This window comes from Bos taurus, chromosome 6 (assembly GCF_002263795.3).
Source record: "Bos taurus isolate L1 Dominette 01449 registration number 42190680 breed Hereford chromosome 6, ARS-UCD2.0, whole genome shotgun sequence".
In the NCBI taxonomy this organism is placed as follows: domain Eukaryota; kingdom Metazoa; phylum Chordata; class Mammalia; order Artiodactyla; family Bovidae; genus Bos; species Bos taurus.
The window spans coordinates 37223490-37247763 of record NC_037333.1 but is presented as its reverse complement, the minus strand read 5'-3'; the positions used below and the strand labels follow the sequence as shown (position 1 = coordinate 37247763).

The 24274-nt window shown below is 43.6% G+C and overlaps 1 protein-coding gene across 3 annotated transcripts in view; it reads left to right on the top strand.

Moving 5' to 3' along the window:
- The window catches only part of FAM184B (family with sequence similarity 184 member B), a 123489-nt gene that overhangs the window by 53790 nt on the left and 45425 nt on the right, over positions 1–24274 (top strand). For all 3 annotated transcript variants that reach the window (XM_005207820.5, XM_002688146.7, XM_010806046.4), the window contains exons 2-5: positions 9400–10155; positions 11102–11237; positions 12778–12917; positions 13492–13698. In XM_005207820.5, coding sequence (XP_005207877.1) covers positions 9400–10155; positions 11102–11237; positions 12778–12917; positions 13492–13698 — 1239 coding nt within the window. The remainder of the gene's footprint in view (positions 1–9399; positions 10156–11101; positions 11238–12777; positions 12918–13491; positions 13699–24274) is intronic.

Here is a 24274-nt window from a genome sequence, read left to right as displayed (position 1 = left end):
ATTGACTAGGTTGAATAACCAAGGGCACTAACCCTAGTCTTTGCATTCTAAGAAACTGTAAACAGTCATTCAAGCTTCAAAATATGGATCCTTTCCAGGTCCCTCATCTTTTTGTTTGATTGTTTGTTTTAAGCTTTTCTTTTAAAAAAATTTTATTGGAGTATAGTTGATTCGCAGTATTGTATTAGTTTCAGGTATACAGCAAAATGAATTGGTTATACATATATCCACTCTTTTTTTAAATTCTTTTCTTATGCAGGTCCCTCAGCTTATGCAGGTGGTGAAACTCCCTGGAAAGCAGACAGACTTATATCTGTGAGTGTTGGCCTCCGTCAGTAAGAGCAGGAGCTCTCATTAAGGGAGAGTCTCTCAGTAAGAGCATCCTGGAGAGACTGTCCTTACCTATCAGCTAAGTCTCAGTCTAAATTGGCTTGGGAGAAAGTTGAGCTTCCATTATTCAGAAGCTTATGCCTCACAGCTCAATGCCATGTGCAGCCAATTGCCTACAGCTCTCTGATCAGTAATGGTGAGATTTTAATCAGTGTTTTGGACTCCATCTAGAAATACATTCCAAGTCCATTTGCCTGCAGGTGCCCAGCCTTGTTTAGGACCTGTTTTAATCCATTTCCATAAAGGAAGGAACATCAACCACATGACCTCTGCTCTTCTCAGGAGTTTCAGCACCCACATGCAGGACTTCCTTCTTAAGATTTAGCTAATCCTCTTTCTGACTTTGTGTCAGGGAAGTTGGGGCTCCTTTGTGTGCAGGGACATGAGTCAATGACCCTTGCCCTATCCATGTTCTGGCATGCTGTGCTTCTGAGGTAGGATGGCCTGGACACACCCCTAGTCATGCCAGCTGGAGAATCCTCTGGACTTTTTCCTCTCTCCCATCCCACACCTAGTGAGTCAATGGCCCTGCCACTGTTCCTCATTGGCAGCTCTTGATCCACACCCCTTTCCCCTGCTCTAATTCCAGCCTTTACCCCAACTCATTCCCCTGTTCTCCCTGCCCCCAATCACATCTGGACTCCAAACTGAAGCCAAGGCAGTGGTCCCCAAACGTATGAAATAGGGAATGTCTTAGTCAAGCTTCTCCAGAGGGACAAGACCAATAGGATATATAGAGAGAAAGAGACTTCTTATGAGAAATTGTCTCACATGATTTTGGAAACTTAAAAGTCCCAAATATACCATCTGCAAATTGGAGATCCTTGGGTGCTGGTGGTGCAAATCCAGTCCGAATCTAAAGGCCTGAGAACCAGGGAAACCAATGGTGTAAATCCTAATCTGAGGACAAGAGAAGACTTGCATTCCATCTCAAGCTGTCAGAGAGTGAATTTTCCCTAACCCAGCCTTTGTTCTATCCAGGCCTCCACTGGATACTGAAGAAGGCCCACCCACACTGGGGAGGGCAGTCTGCCTTACTCAGTCGACAGATTCAAATGTTAACCTCATCTAGAAACACAGACACACCCAGAATAATATTTAACCAGATATCTCAGCCCCTCGTGGCCCAGTCGGGCTGACATGTAAAATTAACCATTACAGAGAGTTTTATTCCCTGTAGTTTCAGAAAGGCAGAATCTTGTAAGAAAATCTTCCTACATGGCACAGAAGCCACAGTTCCTTCAAGTATGCACCCATTTGCTTTTAGAGCCCAAGGCCCTGAGCAACCAGATGTTAAAAAGGCAGGTCCTGGCTTCTCCCTGCCCCAGACCTGCCACATCTCTGGGCAAGGTATGGGAGTCTCATGACCACATGCAGACTACATGCTATGTATTCTATGTACTACATGCTGCTTGCTATGTAAACAGGATAAAGTCCAAACTCCTTCACATGGATGGTGGACTCTTGAGTGTCTGACCTCTGCCCACCTGTCTAGCACTGGGTCATGGTGTTCCCCCTTTCCTGCCAATGTCCCTCACCAGGCTCTGGCCAGGAGGACTCCCACTGCATACCTCCTCCCAGTCCCCCCGATTTCATGTCTTTGTGCTACTTCTTGGTCCTGACACTCCCCCCACCTGTATGTTCTTCCTCTTTCTCTTCACTTGGCTGATACTTGCTCATATTTTCAAACCCAACTCAAGAATCCTCTGCATCTGATACCTCTGTGCTAGGATAAAGAAATATTTCATTCATTCAACAAATAGTTACAGAGGCCTTTCCACATGTCAGGCACTATTCTGGGATCTAGTAGAGGACACAACAGACAAAAGAACATACCTGCACATAACACTTATTCTCAAGAGGAAGACCAATAAGCGAATTTTAAAAAAACATGTAAAATATATGATATGTCAGATAAAGGTGACATGAAGAAAAATAAAGCAGGATGAGGTATGGGGAGAGCACTGATTTGGGGAGTAATCAAAGCAGGTCTCACTGATGAGGTGGCAAATGAGCAGAAACCCAAAGGAGAACAGTTGTCCCAGAAGAAGCAACAATATCCACGGAGATACAGTGAGTGAGTGTGATTGCATGATTGAGGCATGGCAAGGATGTCCATGTGGTTGTAGTGAAGGGAGTGAGAAAGAGAAGAGGATGACGTGAGCTCAGAAAGGTCGTGAGAAGCCAGAACACGTAACCTTCCTTTTGGCTGTTGTAAGGCTCTGACTTGTCCTGAGTGGTTAATCATCAGAAGGTTTGGAACAGTGGGGAGACATGATTTGACTGACTTTTAACAGACCTTAGATGGCAAAGTAGAAACAAGGGTCGAGGTCATTGTAATGGTTCAGGTGAGATGTATTCATGACTCAAATTAAGGGTAGGATGGGATGGTGAGAAATGGCAAGATTCAGGATTAGATGTTGGAATGGCTTTGGAATGTCAGAGACAGATTTGGGACACAGATAGCTGTAAACTTTTTATTCTGGTAAAATATAAATAACATAGAACTTGTCATTTTTAAGTGTAAAGTTCAGTGATGTTAAATACATTCACCTTGTTGTGCAGCCATTACCACCGTCTGTCTCGAGAACTTTTTCATCTTCCCAAATGAAAACTCTGTACTCATTAAACACTAGCTCCCTAGTACCCTCTTCTTGCAGCCCCTGGCAAACAGCCTTCCGCTTTCTATCTCTGTGAATTTTACTACTCTAGGTACCTCATATAAGTGGAATCATATACCATATCTGTCCATTTGTGACTGGCTTATCTGACTTAGCTTAATATCTTTAAGGTTCATCCATGTGGTTGCATGTGTCAGAATCTTTCTCTTCTTAAAGCTGAGTAATATATCATTGCAGGTATATATCACATTTTGTTTATCCATTTACCTATCAACGGGCACTTGGGTTGTTTCCACATTTTGGCTAGTGTTAATAATGCTGTGAACGTGGGTGTACAAGTATCTATTCAAGTTCCCGTTTTCAATTATTTTGAAATTGAAATTCCAAAATGGAATAGCTGGATCACATGGTAATTCTGTGTTTAATTTTTTGAGGAACCACCACACCATTTTCCATAGCAGTTGCACTATTTTATGTTCCCACTCACAATACAGCTGCAATTTCTCCACATCCTCATCACTTATTTTTTGTTTTTTGATGATGATCATCCTAATGGGCATGAAGTGGTGTTTCATTGCAGTTTTGATTTGTATTTTCCAAATAATTAGTAATGTTCAGCTTCCTTTCACATGTTTATTAATAGACTCCAAACTTTGACCTAAGCAGCTGAAAGAAGGGGTTGCCATGGAGCAAGATGGGGATTAATGTACAAAGAGCAAGTTTTGAAGGAAAAATCTCCAGAATTAAATTTGAGGTACATATTAGGTAATGGGGATATTGATAAGCAACAGGACATAAATCTGACATTCAGGTGACAGGTCCAGCCTAGACATATAAATTTGACAGTCACTAACCAAAAGAGCGTACATAAAATCATGAGATTGAATGAGATCTCAAGAAAATGTTTGTAGAGGAGAGAAAGTCTGAGGCCTAAGTTCTGGGGCCCTTTTATTTGAAGGATGGGAGATGAGGAAGAACTTGCCAATCAGATGAGAAGCACCATGCTGAGCATGTAGTAAATGCTGTAAAAATACTTAATGAAAGAATATCACCAGTTTTTTATAAACAAATTTATCTTTCTGTTTCTTTTAATTTGGGGATCCAAAAGGATTTGGGTTTCAATCCTAGCATCTGTACTTTTAAGCATTATTTTATTTATTTTATTATTTATTTTTAGCATTGTCTTGGCAATAATAATGGGGTTCCCCAGTGGCTCAGACAGTAAAGAATCTGCCTGCAATGTAGGAGACCTGGGTTTGATCCCTGGGTTGGGAAGATCCTCTGGAGAAGGGAATGACAATCCACTCCAGTATTCTTGCCTGGAGAATTTCAAGGACAGAAGCACCTGGCGAGCTACAGTTCATGGGTTTGCAAAAAGTCGGACATGACTGAGCGAGTACACTTCGCAATAATAGTAAAAATAATGACAGAATTTCTTGATGTTTACTTTGTGCTAGGAATGCTGCTAAGGGTATTAGATTCAGTGTGTCATTTTAATCTCCAAATAAGTCTATGAAATAGGCATTTCTCTCCCAAGTGACAGAGAATCAGAGAAGTTCAGTAATGCCCTCAAGGTTACAGAGTTAGAGAGAGATAGAGCTACAGGTCCAGCAGAATCCAAAGCCTCCTTTTAAGCACCATGCTTTATAAACCCTAGATGTTAAATTAACCCCGCCCAATGTCAGTTTCCTCATCTGTAAAATAAGAAGTATGAGAATGTCCACTTTGTAAAACTGTTAAATTTATTGACAAATAATGTATCTATTACCTGACCCAGAGAAGGTTATATTCTGAGGGCACTTGATAAGTATTATTTCCTGTTTTCCTTTTCCATTTTACTTCTGACTCCTGCTGCCAGACTCAATGGAGACTTTCCATAGGATCTGATGCTCAGAATTCATTAATTATAGCTTTGTTAAACCTACAGTGCGTGCATGTGTGCATGCTCAGTTGCTCAGTTATGTCTGACTCTTTGTGACCCCATGAACAGTAACCCACCAGGCTCCTCTGTCCATGGAATTTTCAACCTTTAAGACCTTAACAGGTCCACTGCAAACATTGTCTCTGAAATCAAACCATTAGCGGTGGATTTCTAAAACCCTTGGGAAGACATTGCAACTTGCTCAGTATTGCTCTTGACTGCTGAATTATTCATGTCCCTTGATGGATTCTGAAGTTGACTTCCTCCTGAGAAGGATTCACAAATGAGACTTGGGCCAGCTACTTGAAGTTTCAGTTGAGTAAGAAGGTGGTGAGTGAACAAAAGTGAGCAGGTGGCAGAGGAAGTGTTGCCAAGTGGCCTGTGAGGCACCAGGAGCAGAAGGGTGGGTATATTCAAAATCTACTCAACAATTTCAGGTGCTGAGGGTGGGGTGGGGTGGGAGGGTGGGCCAGATTATGTTTCCAAAAACAAGGAATGTTTCTTTTTGAGGACATAGTGTGAGAAAGAAGAAGAAGAAGAAGAAGAAACATTTAATAAGTACCTATTTTGTGCCAACACATATTTAGATGTAATACTACTTGATCCTCAAAAAAAAAAAAAAAAAAACTGGGTCTGGGTTATCTCTCTCTTACAGGTAAGAAACTGAGGCTTCAAGAAGTGAAATAACATAAGCAATCTTAAAAAGAGTTGAGAAGTATGTCTACCAAATAGAATTAGTTTGTGAACGACAGAAAACCCAGTGCAATCCATGTGGAATCACTGCAGGGCTGGCATGGCTTTCCACTGTGTTAGAGACCCTGGCTCCTCTTATTGTCTTGCCAACCTTAGCCTGTGGTGTCCCCTTCAGCATCTGCAATGACTGCTTGGTAATAGGAGGTTCACCCCAGAAGAAATAATGACACCTCTGTTTATATTCAACTGGACAAAGCTTGGTCACTTAGCTGCTCTGAGTTACAAGGGAGGCTGAGAAATGTGGCACTGTGCCCATAGGAAAGGTAAGGTTTCTATTTCTAAGGACAAAGGAGAAAAACAGATACAGGACCCACCAGTAACCTCTGCTCCTAGGTAGTTAAATCTAGGTCTCTTTCACTCCAGAGGACCCCTCCTCCACCAGTTCTACTCTACTGCCTTCCTTAAGAGAAGTGCCACTGCCCCAGAAATCCCCGTCAGGCTAAAAGTGTCCTGTGGGCAACCATGATAAGAACAGCCAGGTCCCATAGGTTCTTTTTGTGAGCCAGGCACTATGCAACGTGCAGTAGAGCACTGCCTCATTTAATCCTTCAGTAACCTCATTAAGGGGTTTCCCAGGTGGTACAGTGGTAATGAACCCACTTGCCAATGCAGGAGATTCAGGAGACACGGGTTTGATCCATGGGTCGAGAAGATCCCCTAGAGCAGGACATAGCAACCACTCCAGTATTCTTGCTTGGGAAATTCCATGAACAGAGGAGCTTGGCGGGCTACAGTCCATGGTGTCACAAAAAGTCGGACACGACTGAGTGGCTGAGCAACTGACCGACTGACTGAAACTCATAAAGCAGGAACTTCATTCTCCCCATTGTACAAATGAGGAAATGGAAGCCAGCGAGATTATATAGCATACCCAAGCTCACACAGAGAGCAGCTTCTGGATCCATATGTTGTATGGCATCCACACAATGGCAAATAGGATCTACATTCAGGCAGCGCATACTCCAAAGTCTAGTCTTTTACTTGTTGTGCTTGTCTGTTTCACGTGTATTCCCATTCAGGGCATCTGCTTCTGCAAATCTCTCTTTGGAATCCTATTCCTCAGTGTAGTCACAATGCCCTATTTCATGGAATAACCTTTTCAAGGATGCTTTGTTCTTTACATGAGAAAACCCAATTTATGTTAAGATTTGACCTGGCACAGCTTGACTCCATTGAAGAGAAAAATCAGTCTTTTTTTTTTTTTAATCAGTTGGAGTATCAGGTGTGCAGAAAAGTTAACATAGCGCATCTGAGATTGCTTCTCCTTAGCTGGCCTTTTTGCAAAGTTGCTCTTGGCTGCCATCTGGGAACTTGGATTTCCAGAGGGTTTCCACCACCCACACTGATAAGAATATCTCAGCAGGCCTTAACTGTCTGCAAACAATATGACTTATGTGAGCACTTACTTTCCTTCTGGGAGTCTGAAATTTTGGTAATGCCCAAGAGAAGTTATCAACCTGACTGTGCTGTGCTTGGTCGCTCAGTCGTGTCCAGCTCTGCAACCCCATGGATTGTAGCCCACCAGTCTCCTCTGTCCATGGGGATTCTTCAGGCAAGAATACTGGAGTGGGTTGCCATGCCCTCCTCCAGTGGATCTCCCCAACCCAGGGATCGAACCCATGTCTCCCGCACTGCAGGCAGATTCTTACCATCTGAGCCACCGGGGAAGCCCAAGAATACTGGAGTGGGTAGCCTATCCCTTCTCCAGTGGATCTTCCCCACCCAGTAATCAAACTGGGGTCTCCTGCATTGCAGGTGGATTCTTTACCAGCTGAGCTACCAGAGAAGCCTCTCTACCTGACTAGCCCTGAATAAAAACCTTGCTAAGTCTTCAGTAAGCTTCTTGGTAGGCACTATTTCACATGTGTTGTCACAACTCCTTGCCAGGGAAATTAAGTAAATCCTGTGTGACTCCATTTGGGAAGGATTCTTACAAGCTTTCGTCTTGTTTTTGTCAAGACTCCCCGCCATCCCCACCACTGCCAAGCTTGTTTTCTACTTGCTGATTTTGCTTTGTATCCTTTCTCTATAATTAATCATAGCCATAAGTATGACTATATGCTGAGTCCTGTGAGTTCTTCCACAGTGATGATAGCTGCTGTAACAAATAAACGTCAAGGCTTTAGATAGTTTATTTCTTGTTAGTGCAGAAATCAATACCAGCGCTCCTGGTGAGCAGGTGGCCTTCTACTCAGTCACTGAGGACCCAGGCACTTTCCATCTTGCACTCCACAATAAGTTGGCAGATGGAAAAAGGGACTGTGGAAAGGACATGCCTCCTGGTTAACCCTCCTCTTAACCCTAACCCCAACACTGGACCTGAGATGACATACATCCACCTCAGGACACATTCCACTTGTAATCACTAGTCATGTGGTCCCGTACAGATGCACGGGGACTAGGAAATGGATCTTGGCTTGGTGGCTATTTCTCTGCATCAACTCTGTGGAAAGAGAAAGCATGAGTCTTTGATGACTGGCAACAGTACCATAATAGATACTTATTATGAACCTACCCTGTGCTCAACTTCATACCAAATGCTCTGAGGCAACATGAAGAAGTTAGTTGTTCATGCCTATACAGAGGTTGACATGTTAACGGGAACTGGTCACCCCCAAGGATGAGGAGGCAAGGTTCCCCTTTTCTGGAAAGTCTTCTACTACACCATTCTTCTGTGCTTCGCTAGTAACTAGTGCTGATCACTTTCATAGCACTTAGTGTACTAAAACCCACCATAATCTTATCTGACTCTCCCACTGAAATATAATTTTGAGATCACAACTTCAGTTGACTTATTGATCAGCATGTATTTCCAGTACTCAGCACAGAAAATGGCACATCTGAGATATTGGGTAAATGCGTCAATGAATGAAAGCTCAAGCAGAATAGTGAGATGCAGTGCAGTACCGTGCTGTGAGCACGAGTTAGTCAAATCTTCTTATCCCTTGTGACCTTGCAAAAGTTGCTTAATTTCTCTGAACCTCAATGGTTCATTCTTAGAATGAGGACAAAGATACCAACTTTGCAGGGTTGCCATGAGGATTTTCTGAGATCCTAAATGTGTATTCGGCACCTAGCCCTGTTTCTGTCTTGTTCCTGAAGTTACAGAGAACAGTTTTTCACCAGGGAATACGATGTTAGCTGTGGGTTTTTCATAGATGCCCTTTATTGGGATGAGGGAGTTCCCTTCTTTTTCTTGTTCAGTCAGTGTTTTTGTCAAGAGGAGGGATTGGATTTTGTCAAATGGTTTTCTTCTTTCTGTTGAGACAATCCTGTGGGTTTCAGCCTTTATGCTATTCATGTGATATCTCACATTAACTGATTTTCAGATGTTAAATCAATTTTGCACTTCTGGGATAAATCCCACTTGGTCATGGTATATAATCCTTTTTATACATTGCTGAATTCTGTTTTCTAGTGTTTTGTTGTATTTTGTTTTGGTTTGGTTTTCAGGGGTGCGTTCTGTGTCCCAAAGTGTTTCAGACCCTTTGCTTGATTCCCATGGCACTCCCCAGAGGCCCCTAAGGAACTCCTTATTGGTTTCTCCTTGGGACAATTTCTAATAAATCACTTCCAGTCAAATCCTGTTCTCAGGTGCAGCTCCTGGGGATCAGCCTGAGTCACTGCCAGGGTCAAGGCCCTCTGTGGTCACTGTGGCCCTTCACGCACACCCACACCCCTCCGGCTAACCCAGCTCTGTGACTTTTCCCGCAGGTGATCTACGCCCTGAACACCCGCCAGGACGAGACCGAGGCGGGCATGGAGGCACTGCGCGAGGCCCACCAGGAGGAGCTGCAGCAGGCGGTGGCCGAGACCGAGGCCAGGCTCCTGCAGGCGCAGGGCCGCGTGGGCGAAGAGGAGGCCCTGCGGCAGCGCATCCAGGCACTGGAGAGTGCCCTGGAGCTGCAGAAGCAGCTGACACAGGAGGCACTGGCCCAGTCGGCCTCTTGCAGGCTGGAGACCCAGGAGAGGGAGCTGAGGGTGGAGGCCGAGCACGCTGAGCGGGTGCTCACCCTCTCCAAGGAGATGCTGGAGCTCAAGGCCGACTATGAGAAGAGGCTCCGGCACCTGAGTGGCCACGAGGCGCCCCGGTGGGACCGGCTCACCAAGGAGGGTCCCGAGCCCAAGGCCGAGCCGGGCTGCGGCCCCGAGATGCGGGAGGTCCTGCTGGAAGTGGAGCGGCTGCGAACGGAGAACCAGCAGCTGAGCAAGGACTACGCGCGGAAGGCCGAGGAGCTACAGGCCACGTACGAGCGGGAAAACGAGGCGGTCCGGCAGGCGATGCAGCAGTCTGTGAGTGAGGCCCTGTGGCAGTGGCAGGAGAAGGAGACCGACCTCCGGAAGAACTTCCAGGCCCAGGAGGCAGCCCTGCAGGCCCAGGTCCGGAAGCTGGAAGGGGATCTGGAGCACAGAGGCCGCAAGATTAGTGACCTGAAGAAGTATGCCCAAAAGCTGAAGGACCGCATTCAGGTAAAGCAGGGGCTCTTCCTACCTCCCAAGTGTGAGAATAACCATGGCCGGTAATATGAACACCTACCACTCATCAGGCACTGTGACTTCTGCCAAAGTGAGCATTATTACCTTCATTGAGTTCAACCGCATTTATTAAGGAAATATTTATTGAACACCTACTATGTGCCAGGCCAGGGCTGTGTTCAGGAGACACATGGTAGGCTGGACTTGATCCCTGTCCTTTGAGAATGGAGAGACTTACAATTTACAGATGAAAATGTAAAACTGAAATTGAGAAGCTTAAGGAGGAGTGTAGCTGGGCACACAGCTGAAAAGTGTTTGAACTCAGTTCAGCCTAATTCCAAAGCCCCTACTCACTCCATAACAACTTGCCTGTCCTAACATCCTTGAGGCTTTATATTTGTGGAAAATTGGACCAGTGACAAGTTAGTTATGGGAAGCCCATCTCTAAAAGTAACAGCAGCTAGTATCTTTCATATTTCCTGAGCATTGTTTTCTGTCCCATTTTATCTCATTTAATCCTCACTACAGAAAGGCTGAGGTTTCCCAGGCTAGTGGTAAAGAACCCACCCGCTAATGTAGCAGATATAAGAGACACATGTTCAATCCCTGGGTCCAGAAGATCCCCTGGAGGAGAGCATGGCAACCCACTCCAGTATTCTTGCCTGGAGAATCCCAAAGACAGAAGAGTCTGGCGGGTTACAATCTATAGTCACAAAGAGTCAGACATGACTGAAGCGACTTAGCACAGCACAGAAAGATTAAATAACTTGCTGAACATCACACAGCCAGTCAGAGGATGAATCAGGATTTGATGAACACTGAGCCGCTGAATTCCAGAGATTAATGGCACATGCTGTGCATTTACCCACTTTTCAGAGCTGATGTACATAGGATGTGTGTGCACAGAACCAGTGAAATGACACCCTGTCTCTCTGTTTAGGACCTGGATGTGCAGCTCAAGGAGGCTCGACAGGAGAATTCAGAGTTGAAAAGCACGGCAAAAAAACTTGGGGAGAAGCTGGCCATTGCCAAAGATAAGCTGATGTTGCAGGAGTGTCATGTGACACAGAAAACCGGTGAGATGCCCCAATTGATTTCCTGACAGAGCAAAAGTTGGCCACCAGGTTGGCTTGGCACTGCTTGCAGCCTTGAGACTGTTAAGGGAGCAGAATGGAGGGCAGGGCTCTTTGATCTGACCTGCCTGGTGGTAAGTCCCATCATGCAGGACATAAGCAAGCCAACACCCACAGCTGCCACAGGTCAGATATCTAAAAGGCATGATGCAGAAGGATCTCTGGCTCCCAGATAGTTCTCCATCCAATCCACCATAGTGCCTGAACTTCTCAGCTCTGGCTTTTCCCTAGACTTAGTCAACGCTTTATACTCTAACGTCTTTCACACAGTGATGATATTGGATGTTCCCAATAGTTTTGTGAGTTAGGTATTGTCAGTATCCCATGTCACAGATGAAGAAATGAACCAGAGAAAAGTTATGTGGCTAGCTTAAGGCCAGCCAGCTGGCTGGTGATAGTGTAAAATACATAGGTTATCTGACTCCAAAGTGCTTTCTTTGAGATAAGGTTAGATAACATCACTGACTCATTGGACATCAACTTGAGCAAACTCAGGGAGATAGTGGAGGACAGGGAAGCCTGATGTGCTGCAGTCCATGGAGTCACAAAGAGTTGGACATGGCTTAGCAACTGAACAGCAACAAAAAAGTGCTTTCCACTGAGCTCCCTCATCAGAACGTTCTTGAATATAGTGTGATCAGTTTGACACTGGGATATATAACAAGGGCACAAAACATAGGCTCTGCCTCCAGGGAGATTATGGGACTGTTACTTTACATGCTTTCATATCATGAGTGCATCCCAGGCAGCAGAGGAACAAGATGTCTGGGAAAGAAGAAATCACTTTGGGCTGGAAAGTGTGAGTTGGAACCAGTGGGTATGGTGGTCTTAGAAGTAAGGCATAAGTACCTTGGGGAATATGGGAAGAAACTGAGCAATTCTGCTGCTGCTGCTAAGTCGCTTCAGTCGTGTCCGACTCTGTGCGACCCCATAAATGGCAGCCCAGGCTCCCCTATTCCTGGGATTCTCCAGGCAAGAACACTGGAGTGGGTTGCCATTTCCTTCTCCAGTGCATGAAGGTGAAAAGTGAAAGTGAAGTCACTCAGTCGTGTCCGACTCTAGCGACCCCATGGACTGCAGCCTACCAGGCTCCTCTGTCCATGGTATTTTCCAGGCAAAAGTACTGGAGTGGGGTGCCATTGCCTTCTCCAGAGCAATTCTAGTCATATTTAATTTTTGTCTTATACTTGAAATCTCTTTAAATTTAAATCCTTTGAATGTACATATGTTCTGGAACATCCTCAATTTTTTAACCTATGTAAAAGATGACTAGTTTTAGAAGGGAGGGCAGGGCAACTATGTGAACTCAAGATGCTGCTTGGGCAAAGGTGACAATCACCATCTTGACCATACTTGAGGCCAGAAGGCCATGGAGCAGGGATTACACAGGGGAGTTGAATAGCAGAATGGTAACATGCAGAGGCCTCCGGCACAAGGCCCAGGCCAAGGGCATTCCCAGTGATGTTGAAACTTGTGCTTACAGGTGACATGAAGACAGAAAGAGTTTCAGAGAATAAAGTCCTAAGGAAAGAGAATAATTTGGAAGCCTGCAGTCTCCATCCTCAGCAGGACCAGAACTTTGCCAAGGAATGTCCCTGCACAAAAGGAGGCACAGATACACAGGTAGTGTCTGACCCAGCCCTGGGGATGCAGCAGTCACAGGGGGCTCTGCTGGAACAAGCTTCAGAGGGAGGCCAGCCCTGAACCATGATAGGTCTACTTGGAAGCAACAGGTCCCATAGTTTCAAGGGTGAATGTGTAGGTGTGAAGTTCCAGCCAATGTCCTGCCAACTGCATGTCATTTGAACCAGGAGACTGAGAATGTAGAGGAATTCTTCCAACTCCTTATCACCAGCTCCTGGGAAACTGGAAACTTGCTTAAGATTCCTGCTATATGTTCCCAGTCAAAACAAAGCTTTTTTTTTTTTTTTTTTTTTTTAAAGAAAGCGCTATAGTGTGGGCTGGAATACCTGATCCTATGACAATATATGCATTACTCCAAAAAGTCCTTTTCCGATGGTGGATAAAAATGGAGTTTCTTACAAATATCAAACATATCATCTTATAAATTTTACTGTACCTTGTGATACATGCTTTAAAATCAGTAATCAACATTGTAGAAGTTGCACAAAAGAGAAATGGTGATTTCCTGTTCTCTCCACCCTGGTAGTTTTACAAGCCCTTTTTCTTTTCATAGACCAAGAAAGAAGCATGCATTGAGACGGAATATATGAAGCAAAAATATGAAGAAGACCTTCGCAAAATCAAACATCAGACAGAAGAGGAGAAGAAACATCTCAAAGACCAGCTGATGAAGCGCCTAGAAGACTTGGTGAAGAAGCACACGGTGGAAATCAAGTCAGTTCGCTCATCGGTGGAAGCTGAAAGGAAGAGGCTGCAGAAGGTGAGACTCCATTCCAGAGATACCGTTCCTTTTGTTCTTCCTTGCCTCTACCTCCTTCCTTTCCTGTTTGTTTCTTCTTTCCTTCCTCAAATATTTATTGAACTCCTATTGTGTACAGATCTCAGCTAGTTCTCTGACCAAAGGAAGTTCAGTGTCTTCTGGAGGAGACAGGGCACTCCAGGACCATGAGACAGTAGGGCTTAGAGTCATTAGCATGGGGCGGAATTGTGTCATATGAGTGTTTAACTTAGGGAAATTCAAATCCTCTATTCTGCAAAAGCAGAGAGAAATAAAATGAAGCGAACACGTGGACCTGGCAGACTGCCTGGATTCAAATCCCAGCTCTGCCACCCTCCAGCTGTGGACAGTTGAGTGCCTCACAGAAAATCTCTGTGGGCCCCAGGTTCCTCATTTATAGAACAGATGTTGATAATAGCACCTAACAGAGTAGCTGCAAGGATTACGTGAAGTAATCCATGTGAAAAAACAAAGCAGATCATAGTTCCTGGGTTGTAATAGGCACTAGATGAATGCAGGTAATTGATTAATCAGTGGGTCGGCAGTGGGAGAGAAGTTTCTCAGCCTGGTACTGCTCCAAATTCCCACTAAAGGAGGTGCTTTCTGCTGAGAAGGAACGCAAAGCCTCATCCCTTGTGTTTGCTGAGGAAAGCAAGTAACATATGTATTTGAATGTTTTAGGAGAAGAGTGAAGTAAATCAGCATTATTATAAGCATAGGTGGTGCTTTAATTATTATAAGAAGGCTTCTTTCTAATCTAAGAACTTGCATTATCAGCTCTGAGTTTCCAGTGAAAGAGAATCATATATCACTGAGGAATGCAGTGTGTGGTGGTGAAAAGTAGTAGATACTCAATAAATATGTGTTGGACAAATTAATGGACTCATGAAAGCCTAGTATTGGGTCCAAGTCCTGACTCTTTGATTAGCTTTATGACCATGAACTGGTCACTTAACCTTTCTAAAAATAAAGATAATTACTTTGGGGGCTTGTTATATGCATTAAATATGGTTTTGTATATAAACTATTAGCTCAGTGCATAAACATGTACTCAAAGTTTGATAAACAGTGGTTTTGACTAGTTACCATGTGCATTAGATGATGTCATGTGTGATAATATTAGTGCCCACTATACTTTATAAAGCACTTATTCTTATGAACACATTTAATCCTCCCAACAGGGTTACAAAATGAGTGTTCATATTGCCATTTCAGAGATGAGAAAACTGAGGCTCAAAGATGTTATATATCTGCTCACACAGACAGTGAGTGGTGTAGCCACATTAAAACCCAACAGCCTGACTCCAGAGCCCATGATTTCCTGCACAGGGTGGGAAGCAGCTGTACTGAAAGCACCTTCCTCCCGATGAGCAGTAACTGGTTATACAAATCCAGCCCTCATATAGCTGAACCTTCTTTCTATCCTGAGCCACAGTCAGTGGGAGGGACGGTTACTCTCCTGGAGCTACAGGTTGCCCTGGTAACCTGTCAGCCAAGCCTGACTCTGAGTGTAGAAATTCCATTTCAGCTCTAATCAGGGGCATGGATCCATTTGGGAAATGAATCATGTAGAAATAAATTGCATTTCCTCCTGTTTTTTTTTTTTAATTATGATCATTTCTCCAAACTGAGGACATAAATTATATAAATTAGGCCATGCAGACTAGAGGAAGGTAAAACCTTGAAGAGGCCCCAAATCAGGTATTCATGGACTAAAAATAGATACCTGTTTCCCCTGTAGAGTTAAGAGGGCACTGCTTCTTTGGGCCCTTGAGTACAAGTGTGTTATGTCTCCTGAATGCTACCTTAACCTGAAAAAGATGCTACAGGAGAAGGGCTGGAGTTGACCCAGAGGGCCTATCTGCCTTCCCTTTCAAGGATATTATTACTTAATCTTCATAGACAAAGCAGAGTACATGTCCTATAATTAGCATTTGCCCACACATTCTTAGAAGACTGTGGAAAGGTTTATTGAGTCCCTACTGAACTGTGCCAGACACTGCTGCATTCTACACCTCATTTGTGTCACTTTTGATTCTGGGTGTCAGGCATCACAAACCCACTCTGGGCGCTTTAGGCAAGAAAGGAATGTAGTAAAGGGCAATGAGAAGCTTTCTGGAAAACCAGGGAACCGGGCTTGGCAGCTACTCAGTCAGTGATGAGGACACGCCTGCCACCACCTCTGAGGCCAGGCCTGCCATGTACACCGCTGACAACCACCAACAACGGGCCCTGGACGTTGCCTACAGAACTGCACTGTCCAACTTGGTAGCCCCTTGTGGTTATTTACATTTAAATTAATCACAACTAAATAATATTTTAAATTCAGTTCCTCAGGTGAGCTAGCCATACTCCAAGTGCTTAATTGCCATATGTGGCTAATGGCTCCTGGAATGGATAGCACAGTGCTTAAGGACTTCTACACATAACCTGCACTGTATTTTTGAATATTTCCATCATCCCAGAAATGTCTGTCAGTTGGAGCTGCTATAGAATGGCTGGCCCTGCTGCCCCTGGGAAATGCAGTTGCCAGATCCTTTTTGTTTCAATGACTCCAGCTTTGTACACATTGATGGCTTCCGATTTGAAATCTGGGGTGAGTGTGTCTGATGGTCACATGCCCTCAGTCCTCTTTGGAAGGGGGTCTGGGAAGGTAAGTCTGACATTTTTTGGTTCTGTGGTGGGAGGATGGCTCTGATGTATCAGATGGAGAATTTCTCAAACATTCCGAGAAGGATCAGATGCTGTGCAGCTAAAAGGAATGACAGCTCTCCAGTCCATGATTTATCCCTTACCTCAGCTCTGTAGGCAGGGGTTGCTTTCCCATTTCACAGATGAAGAACCTGAGAAATAAAGTCACTTGAATATCACATGAATTGGAAGTGAATCACGGAAGCATAACCTTTGCTGTCTATGTAGTAAGCCTTTAGGTCTTTACCCTGCCAGCATCCCTTTATGGTTTATTTATCATTCATTGAATGCATAGTTGGTGTCTTGAGCAATGCAGGGATATAGGAATCAGCCATGCCTTCGAAGAGCTCACCATCTAGTAGGAGAAACAAGATATGCACTCAAACATCAGTCAAGTCAGTGTGTAAGAAGTGCTGTGCCTGGGGAAAGAGCCTCATTGTCAAATCTTGAATAAGTTAACTCAAACCATTCTAGGCCTCTGCTTTCTAATTTCAATAATAAATATGAATGTGAATGATTTTCTCAAAATTTTCTCAACTTTTTAATTTCTACCAACTCCCAAAATACTCTTTGTTATTTAAAAATAGGTTACTTAACTTCCAAATATTTAGAACCATACCAGATATCTCCCTCTACATGAATCAGCCATAGATATACATATATCCCCTCCCTTTTGAACCTCCCTCCCATCTCCTTCCCCATCCCACCCTTCTAGATTGATACAGAGCACCTGTTTGAGTTTCCTGAGCCATACAACAAATTCCCATTGGCTATCTATTTTACATATGGTAGTGTAAGTTTCCATGTTACTCTTTCCATACATCTCACCCTCTCCTTACCTCTCCCCATGTCCATAAGTCTATTCTCTATGTCTGTCTCTCCATTGCTACCCTGTAAATAAATTCTTCAGTACCATTTCTCTAGATTCTGTATATATGTATTAGAATACGATATTTATCTTTCTCTTTCTGACTTATTTCTCTGGTAATCTAGGGTCTTGGAGTCAGTGCTCCCACTCCAAAGGCTCAGGGCTTGATCTCTGGTTGAGAACAAAGATTCCACAAGTGGTTTGTTATGGCATTAAGTGAGATTAAAACAAATATCCAAAAACGAGAAACCAAAGATGAACCCCAGACAAATGGCAATTACAAAATCAGGCAAATAATAATTAAAAATAAGGGAATACACACACACACACACACACACACACACACACATATATATACACACTGATGAGCAAAGTCAACACAGTCCAACAAAAATAAAGTACAGCAGATTGACCCAGCAAACAAAGGAAATAAAAAATTATATTTACCAGTTAAGAACAAAATTAAAGCACAAACTGGAAAACAAAAGTAAAGCAAGGTGCCAAGTGGGGAATGAAGCAATGAAAACAAAACTAACAAATATGTAGAGAGGAAAGAAAAGAAAGAAAGAATAGATATGCAAAATTAAATAGAAGCAGATGAAGAAGATTTGTATACATTAAAGTTTAACTGCAAGGGGAAAAGAACAGTAGGAAAGGCAAACAAAGGAATAAATGTAGAAAAAATATAATATGTTTAAAAAATTAAAATTATAAAAAAGAGGAAAGAAAAAGGGTAGGGGGGACTCCATAGAACTGCAAAAGCCCAAAGTAGAGGTAGAGGTTTATAACAACAATAAATAATGTGACTGAGAAAAAAAAAAGCTCAAAAGCTTAATTAGATTACATAGTGCAAAAAAAAAAAAAAAATAGACAACTAAAATGGGGGGGGGCGGGAATCCAAAAGAATCTACAGAACAAGTCAAAACATAAGAATAATAAATGTTTTTCTTGAGTCACTGCTGTCAGTCTTTTCCCTCACTGGGGTCACAGTCCACCTCACCTCCCTAGGATGCCCTCTAACACTGTGCTAATCTCTGGACCTGCTGTGGGGGCAGCTCGGATTCTAATCTGGTCCTACTCCTGTGTGTTCTTGCCTCCAGTGTCCACAGCTATCAGAACTATTGCATTTTCTTTCGTGGGAGCTCTCAATGATCTTTTATATACTCCATAGACACAGAGTCTGCCTAATTGATCATGTGGATTTAATCTGAAGCTTGTACAACTGGTGGGAAGGTTTGGGGTCTTCTTCCTTAGCCACACTGCCCTTGGGTTTCAATTGTGGTTTTATTTCTACCTCTACATATGGATCGTACACTGGGGTTTGCTCCTCAGGCTGACCCGAAGGACTTGGGTTTGCCCCTGTGAGGGACGGGTGTGGAGATGGTGCAGCTGCTTGGGTCGCAGGGGTTCTGGCAGCACCAGGTACTCAGGGGAGTTGGCGGCTAGGGCAGCAGGAAATATAGTGCTCTAGAAGGGTATGGCGACTGGTATTGGCCAATACACTCCAGTATTCTTGCCTGGAAAACTCCCCTCGCTGACAGAGAAGCCTGGCAGGCCACAGTCTACAGGGTTGCAAAGAGTCTGGACACAACTGAAGCAACCCTGTGTGCACAGATGCAAGACTTTTTTTTGCCTATGGCAGCTGTGCTCAGTGAGAGTTGTGCATGAAGGTGGCACAGTTGCTTGACTTGCAGGGACCCTGGTGGCACCAAGTGTGCAGCGACACGGACTGCCTCTGCTGCAGGAGTTAAGGCCCTATCAGAGGCTTTTTTTGAGCATCTTGTAGCTGGTGATCAGAAGGCCTCTTTGGCCAGTCTTTCTCCGTAGTTCCGCCCATTCAGGCACTTAGAGCAATCCCTTGCCTGGAGTCCTCTCTTGTTCCATGTGTCAAGCACATAGAGGGGCTCCCCTGGCTGGGGTCACACTCTATAGATCAATGCGGTGCCGCAGGCACTTGAAGGGGCCCTACTCTGTAGTTCAGTGCATCAGGTGTTTGATGGGCCAGCCTCTCTATTGTTCAGATACCAATGCTGGCACGTGGGGAGAGAGAGGCTGTGGTGATGGCTCCACCGCCTACACACGACTCAGCAGTACCACCTTGCTTCCATGGCCGCCGGGCTTTCCTCCACAGGCATTTCACACCACAATCTCCTCCCTCACATCCCCTTGATCTGTCTCTCTGCAGTCAACAGCAGCCCTCGCTTTGAGATTGCTCCACAGTCCCTAAACTCCAGCTCCAAGCTGCTACGCCTTCCAGGGGACCTGCGTCCCTGTCCTGGGTATGTATGGCTGCAGCAAGGACTGTCTGACTCTCACTCCATTTAGGCTGCCACAGATCAGCTGTTTCACTCTCAGCCTTAAATGGTTCTCCTCTGATTCAGACAATTGCCCTGATGTGGGGATCAGAGCCCTACTTCAGTTCCCCCACCCACTGAGGGCAGGTCCAGTTCTACTAACACTCCTGTTTTTCCCCCTATTTCCTTCATCCTACTGAGTTTTGTGTGGTTCTATATATTCTTTTCTGCTGGTCAGGTCCTCCTATCTGCTCTCAGCTGGTGTTCTGCATGCACTTCTGTGTCTGAAGGTATATTCCTGATGTATCCATGGAGAGAGATATACTCCACGTCCACCTAGTCCTCCACCATCTTATTCTCCTGACTTCATTTTTGAAGGTTATTTTGCTGGATATAGAATTCTAGGTTAACAGTTTCATTCTTTGAGCACTTTAAAGATGCTGTTCAATTTTGGGGTTTTTTTTTTTTTTTTGGTTTGTATTTTCATCAAATGAAAAGCTGGTAGCCACTCTTACCTGTTTTCCACAGTGCATAGTGTGTCTTTTGTTTTGTGACCACTTATAACATTTATTTTCTCTATCACTGGTTTCTACAATGATTATAGTATGTCATGATATGATATTCTTTGTGTTTTTCTGTTTGAGGTGCATTGGAATCTTGAATCTACGGGTTATAGTTTCTTCTGTATTCATATTTTTAATTGAAGTATAGTTTATTACAATATTGTCCTGTGGGTTATCGTTTTTTACAGTTTGGAAATTATAAGATCATCTCTTCTGCCTCCCCACTCTGAGTGACATTTCAGGCTTTGTACTGGTTTACTCTTTCAGCTGAACTTTACTATAAATACATACCAAATAGTAATTTTTCTTCTTGAAAAAAGGTAACAGGTTTTCCTTTAAAATGTGAACTGAAATCTCTGCTTGGTGATTTTCTGTGGTTGCGTATTTGTTTTTCCCATCACAGTGGCTCCTTTATGTGTCTTTTCTTAAATTGCTAGTAACTGTGGACAATCTAGACAAGAAAGCAGAAAAATGGTGGAAGTCCGGCTTTTGCCTCTTATCAGCCTCTGGATCTGCTGTGTGAAATGGATGCAATAAAGCCATTTTCCATGAGTATTTTGAGAGTTAAATGAGAATAGAGCTTATGAAGTATTCTGTGAATCCTATAAGTTAATAGCTCATGGAGTCTTCTTGCTGGGGTGGGATGCAACAATTTATATGTTTGAAAGCAACTATCTTCTTTTCCCTTATGTTCTTGTCTTTGTAACTGTCTTTTCTCTTTACTTGAGTTAGGAAGAAACTGTTAATGATTCCTGTTAAACTCCTTAAGGTCACTTTGGAATGAGCTGGACATGATCATGCTTCCTTTTAATCTGTGTTTTCCATGTGACTCAGAGCTCTTTGTTTTCTGACAATAAACCACATATATTCTGCACCTAAAATGTGGCTTGCTAATGCCAAAAATTACTGCAGATATCAGTTATTTCCATCTGTGGGGAAATTTTTTTCCCTTTAGGTCCATTTGTCAAGGCAACAGCTAAAGCTGTGATTGATTACATGTACCCCAGAAAATTAGGCTGTATAAAATTAGAAATAGCCACTGCTTTACGCTAAGAGTCTTTCTCTCAGGGGATTTCACTGTGCTGTTACTGCAAACATGCTTTGGCAGAGTTAGCAAGTGTCTGCACCAATAAACACATTAAACAAAACTTTTGTTCAATAAAAGACTCTGTGAATGAGGGCTAAATAATGAAGTCAAAAATCAGAATTTTTGCTGAGAGGATGGCCTTATTTCTGATGGTTGTTTAAGTTATCTCAACTTGTTTCAAACAAAAAAATAATTTATCTATTGTCTTTAGAAAACGAACTTTCTGAAACAGCAAGCCCTGCAAAAGGAGATGATGGGCTTACTGAAGACCCTGTACATGGCTGCTGCTAAGTCACTTCAGTCGTGTCCGACTCTGTGTGACCCCATAGACCGCAGCCCATCAGGCTCTCCTGCCCCTGGGATTCTCCAGGCAAGAACACTGGAGTGGTTTGCCATTTCCTTCTCCAATGCATAAAAGTGAAAAGTGAAAGTGAAGTCACTCAGTCTTGTCGACTCTTAGCGACCCCACGGACTGCAGCCTACCAGGCTCCTCCATCCATGGGATTTTCCAGGCAAGAGTACTGGAGTGGGGTGCTATTGCCTTCTCCGTGTACATGGCTAAGTGTCTGCATCATTTGACCCTTACAATCTAATCACATCCTTCTTTTTCTCTCTTATATGACTGACCCCAAAGACAATGCTAAGTGCAACCCCAGGGCTACGAGACTGGCCTGTGATTGGTCCCATAGGAAGTGTAAATATGTCATGTAGATGAGCAGTAGCAGCATCTTTTTAGATGCTCAGGTTAGAAATCCAGGAGTCAGAAATTTAGAAATCCATGACTTCTGTCTCATTATTCATGCTCAACCAGCCATGATGTCCATTCATTCTGTAGTTGATCCTTGAACAATGTGAGAGTTAATCCAAGTATAATTTATAGTAGGTTGTTTGTGTCTCCAGTTCCTCCACATCCTCTGACCACGGACTATATAGTGCTGTAGTATTTACCGTTGAAAAATGTTCACGTATAACTGAACCCGCACAGGTAGGGAAGAAGCACAGCCAAGCAATCATCCTTTCCTGAGTTCAGATCTTGACTCTTCCACATACTGGCTGCATGACCCTGGGCAAGTCATTTTGACTTCTTGAAGCTTCATTTCTTTATTTGTATAATGAACTTTAACAATACTACCTAGCTCATATGGATTTCATAAGGATCAACGAGATGATCTGTGAAAAGCGCTCAGAAAATGGTGCACACTCAGTAGATGTCAGTTGCTAATATGTCCGTCTACTCACAGTTAGAGCATAAAGGTCTATAATCAATTGTCACCATCCAACATGACATCTACTGCATTATAGCTGTTGACTTTGCTGCCTGTCTTTTCCACACAATTGTGAGCTCCTGGTGAGTAGGCATAGTGTCATTTTATTCCTAGCTTCAGGAATAGCGCCAAACACATGGTGCTGCTGCTGCTAAGTCACTCCAGTCGTGTCCGACTCTGTGCGACCCCATAGATGGCAGCCCGCCAGGCTCCCCCATCCCTGGGATTCTCCAGGCAAGAACACTGGAGTGGGTTGCCATTTCCTTCTCCAATGCATGAAAGTGAAAAGTGAAAGGGACGTCGCTCAGTCATGTCCGACTCTTAGCGACCCCATGGACTGCAGCCTACCAGGCTCCTCCGTCCATGGGAATTTCCAGGCAAGAGTACTGGAGTGGGGAAACACACGGTACGTCTCAATAAATATTTGGTGAATGAATAAATGACTTAATGTCTACCTAAAGTTCAGCTGTCTGGCTCTAGGTAAGTGATCACACCATTGTGCTTATCTGGGTCATTAAGATCTTTTTGTATAGTTTTTCTGTGTATCACTCACCTAGAGCCAGACATCCTGGAATGTGAAATCAAGTGGGCCTTAGGAAGCAAACAAAGCTAGTAGAGGTGATAGAAGAGGTGATAGAATTCCAGTTGAGCTATTTCAAATCCTAAAAGATGATGTTGTTAATGTGCTACACTCAATATGCTAGCAAATTTGGAAAACTCAGCAGTGGCCACAGGATGGGAAAAAGTCAGTTTTCATTCCAATCCCAAAGAAAGGCAATGCTAAAGAACGTTCGAACTACTGCACAATTGCACTCATCTCACACAGTAGCAGTGTAATACGCAAACTTGTCCAAGTTAGGCTTTAATAGCACATGAATCAAGAACTTCCAGATGTTCAAGCTAGATTTAGAAAAGGCAGAGGAACCAGAGATCAAATTGCCAATATCCATTGGATCATAGAAAAAGCAAGAGAGTTCCAGAAAAACATCTACTTCTGCTTTATCGACTACACCAAAGCCTTTGACTGTGTGGATCACAAAAAACTGTGGTAAGTTCTTCAAGAGATGGGAATACAAGACCATGTTACCTGCCTCTTGAGAAATCTGTATGCAGGTCAAGAAGCAACAGTTAGAACTGGACGTGGAACAATGGACTTGTTCCAAATTGGGAAAGGAGTATGTCAAGGCTGTATGTTGCCACCCTGCTTATTTAACTTATATCAGAGTACATCATGTGAATGCCAGACTGAATGAAGCTCAAGCTTGGAATCAAGATTGCTGGGGGAAATATCAATAGCCTCAGATATGCAGATGATTCCACTCTTATGGCAGAAAGCAAAGAGGAAATAAAGAGCCTCTTGATGAAAATGAAAGAGGAGAGTGAAAAGGCTGACTTAAAACTCAACATTCAAAAAACTAAGATCATGGCATCCGGTCCCATCAATTCATGGCAAACAGATGGGGAAACAATGGAAACAGTGACAGACTTTATTTCCCTGGGCTCCAAAATCACTGCAGATGGTGACTGTAGCCATGAAATTAAAAGACACTTGCTCCTTGGAAGAAAAGCTATGACCAACCTAGACAGAATATTAAAAAGCAGAGACATTATTTTGCCGACAAAGGTCCATCTAGTCAAAGCTATGGTTTTTCAGTAATCATGTATGGATGTGAGAGTTGGGCTTTAAAGAAAGCTGAGCACTGAAAAATTGATGCTTTTGAACTGTGGTGGTGGAGAAGACTCTTGAGAGTCCCTTGGACTACAAGGAGACCAAGCCAGTCAATCCTAAA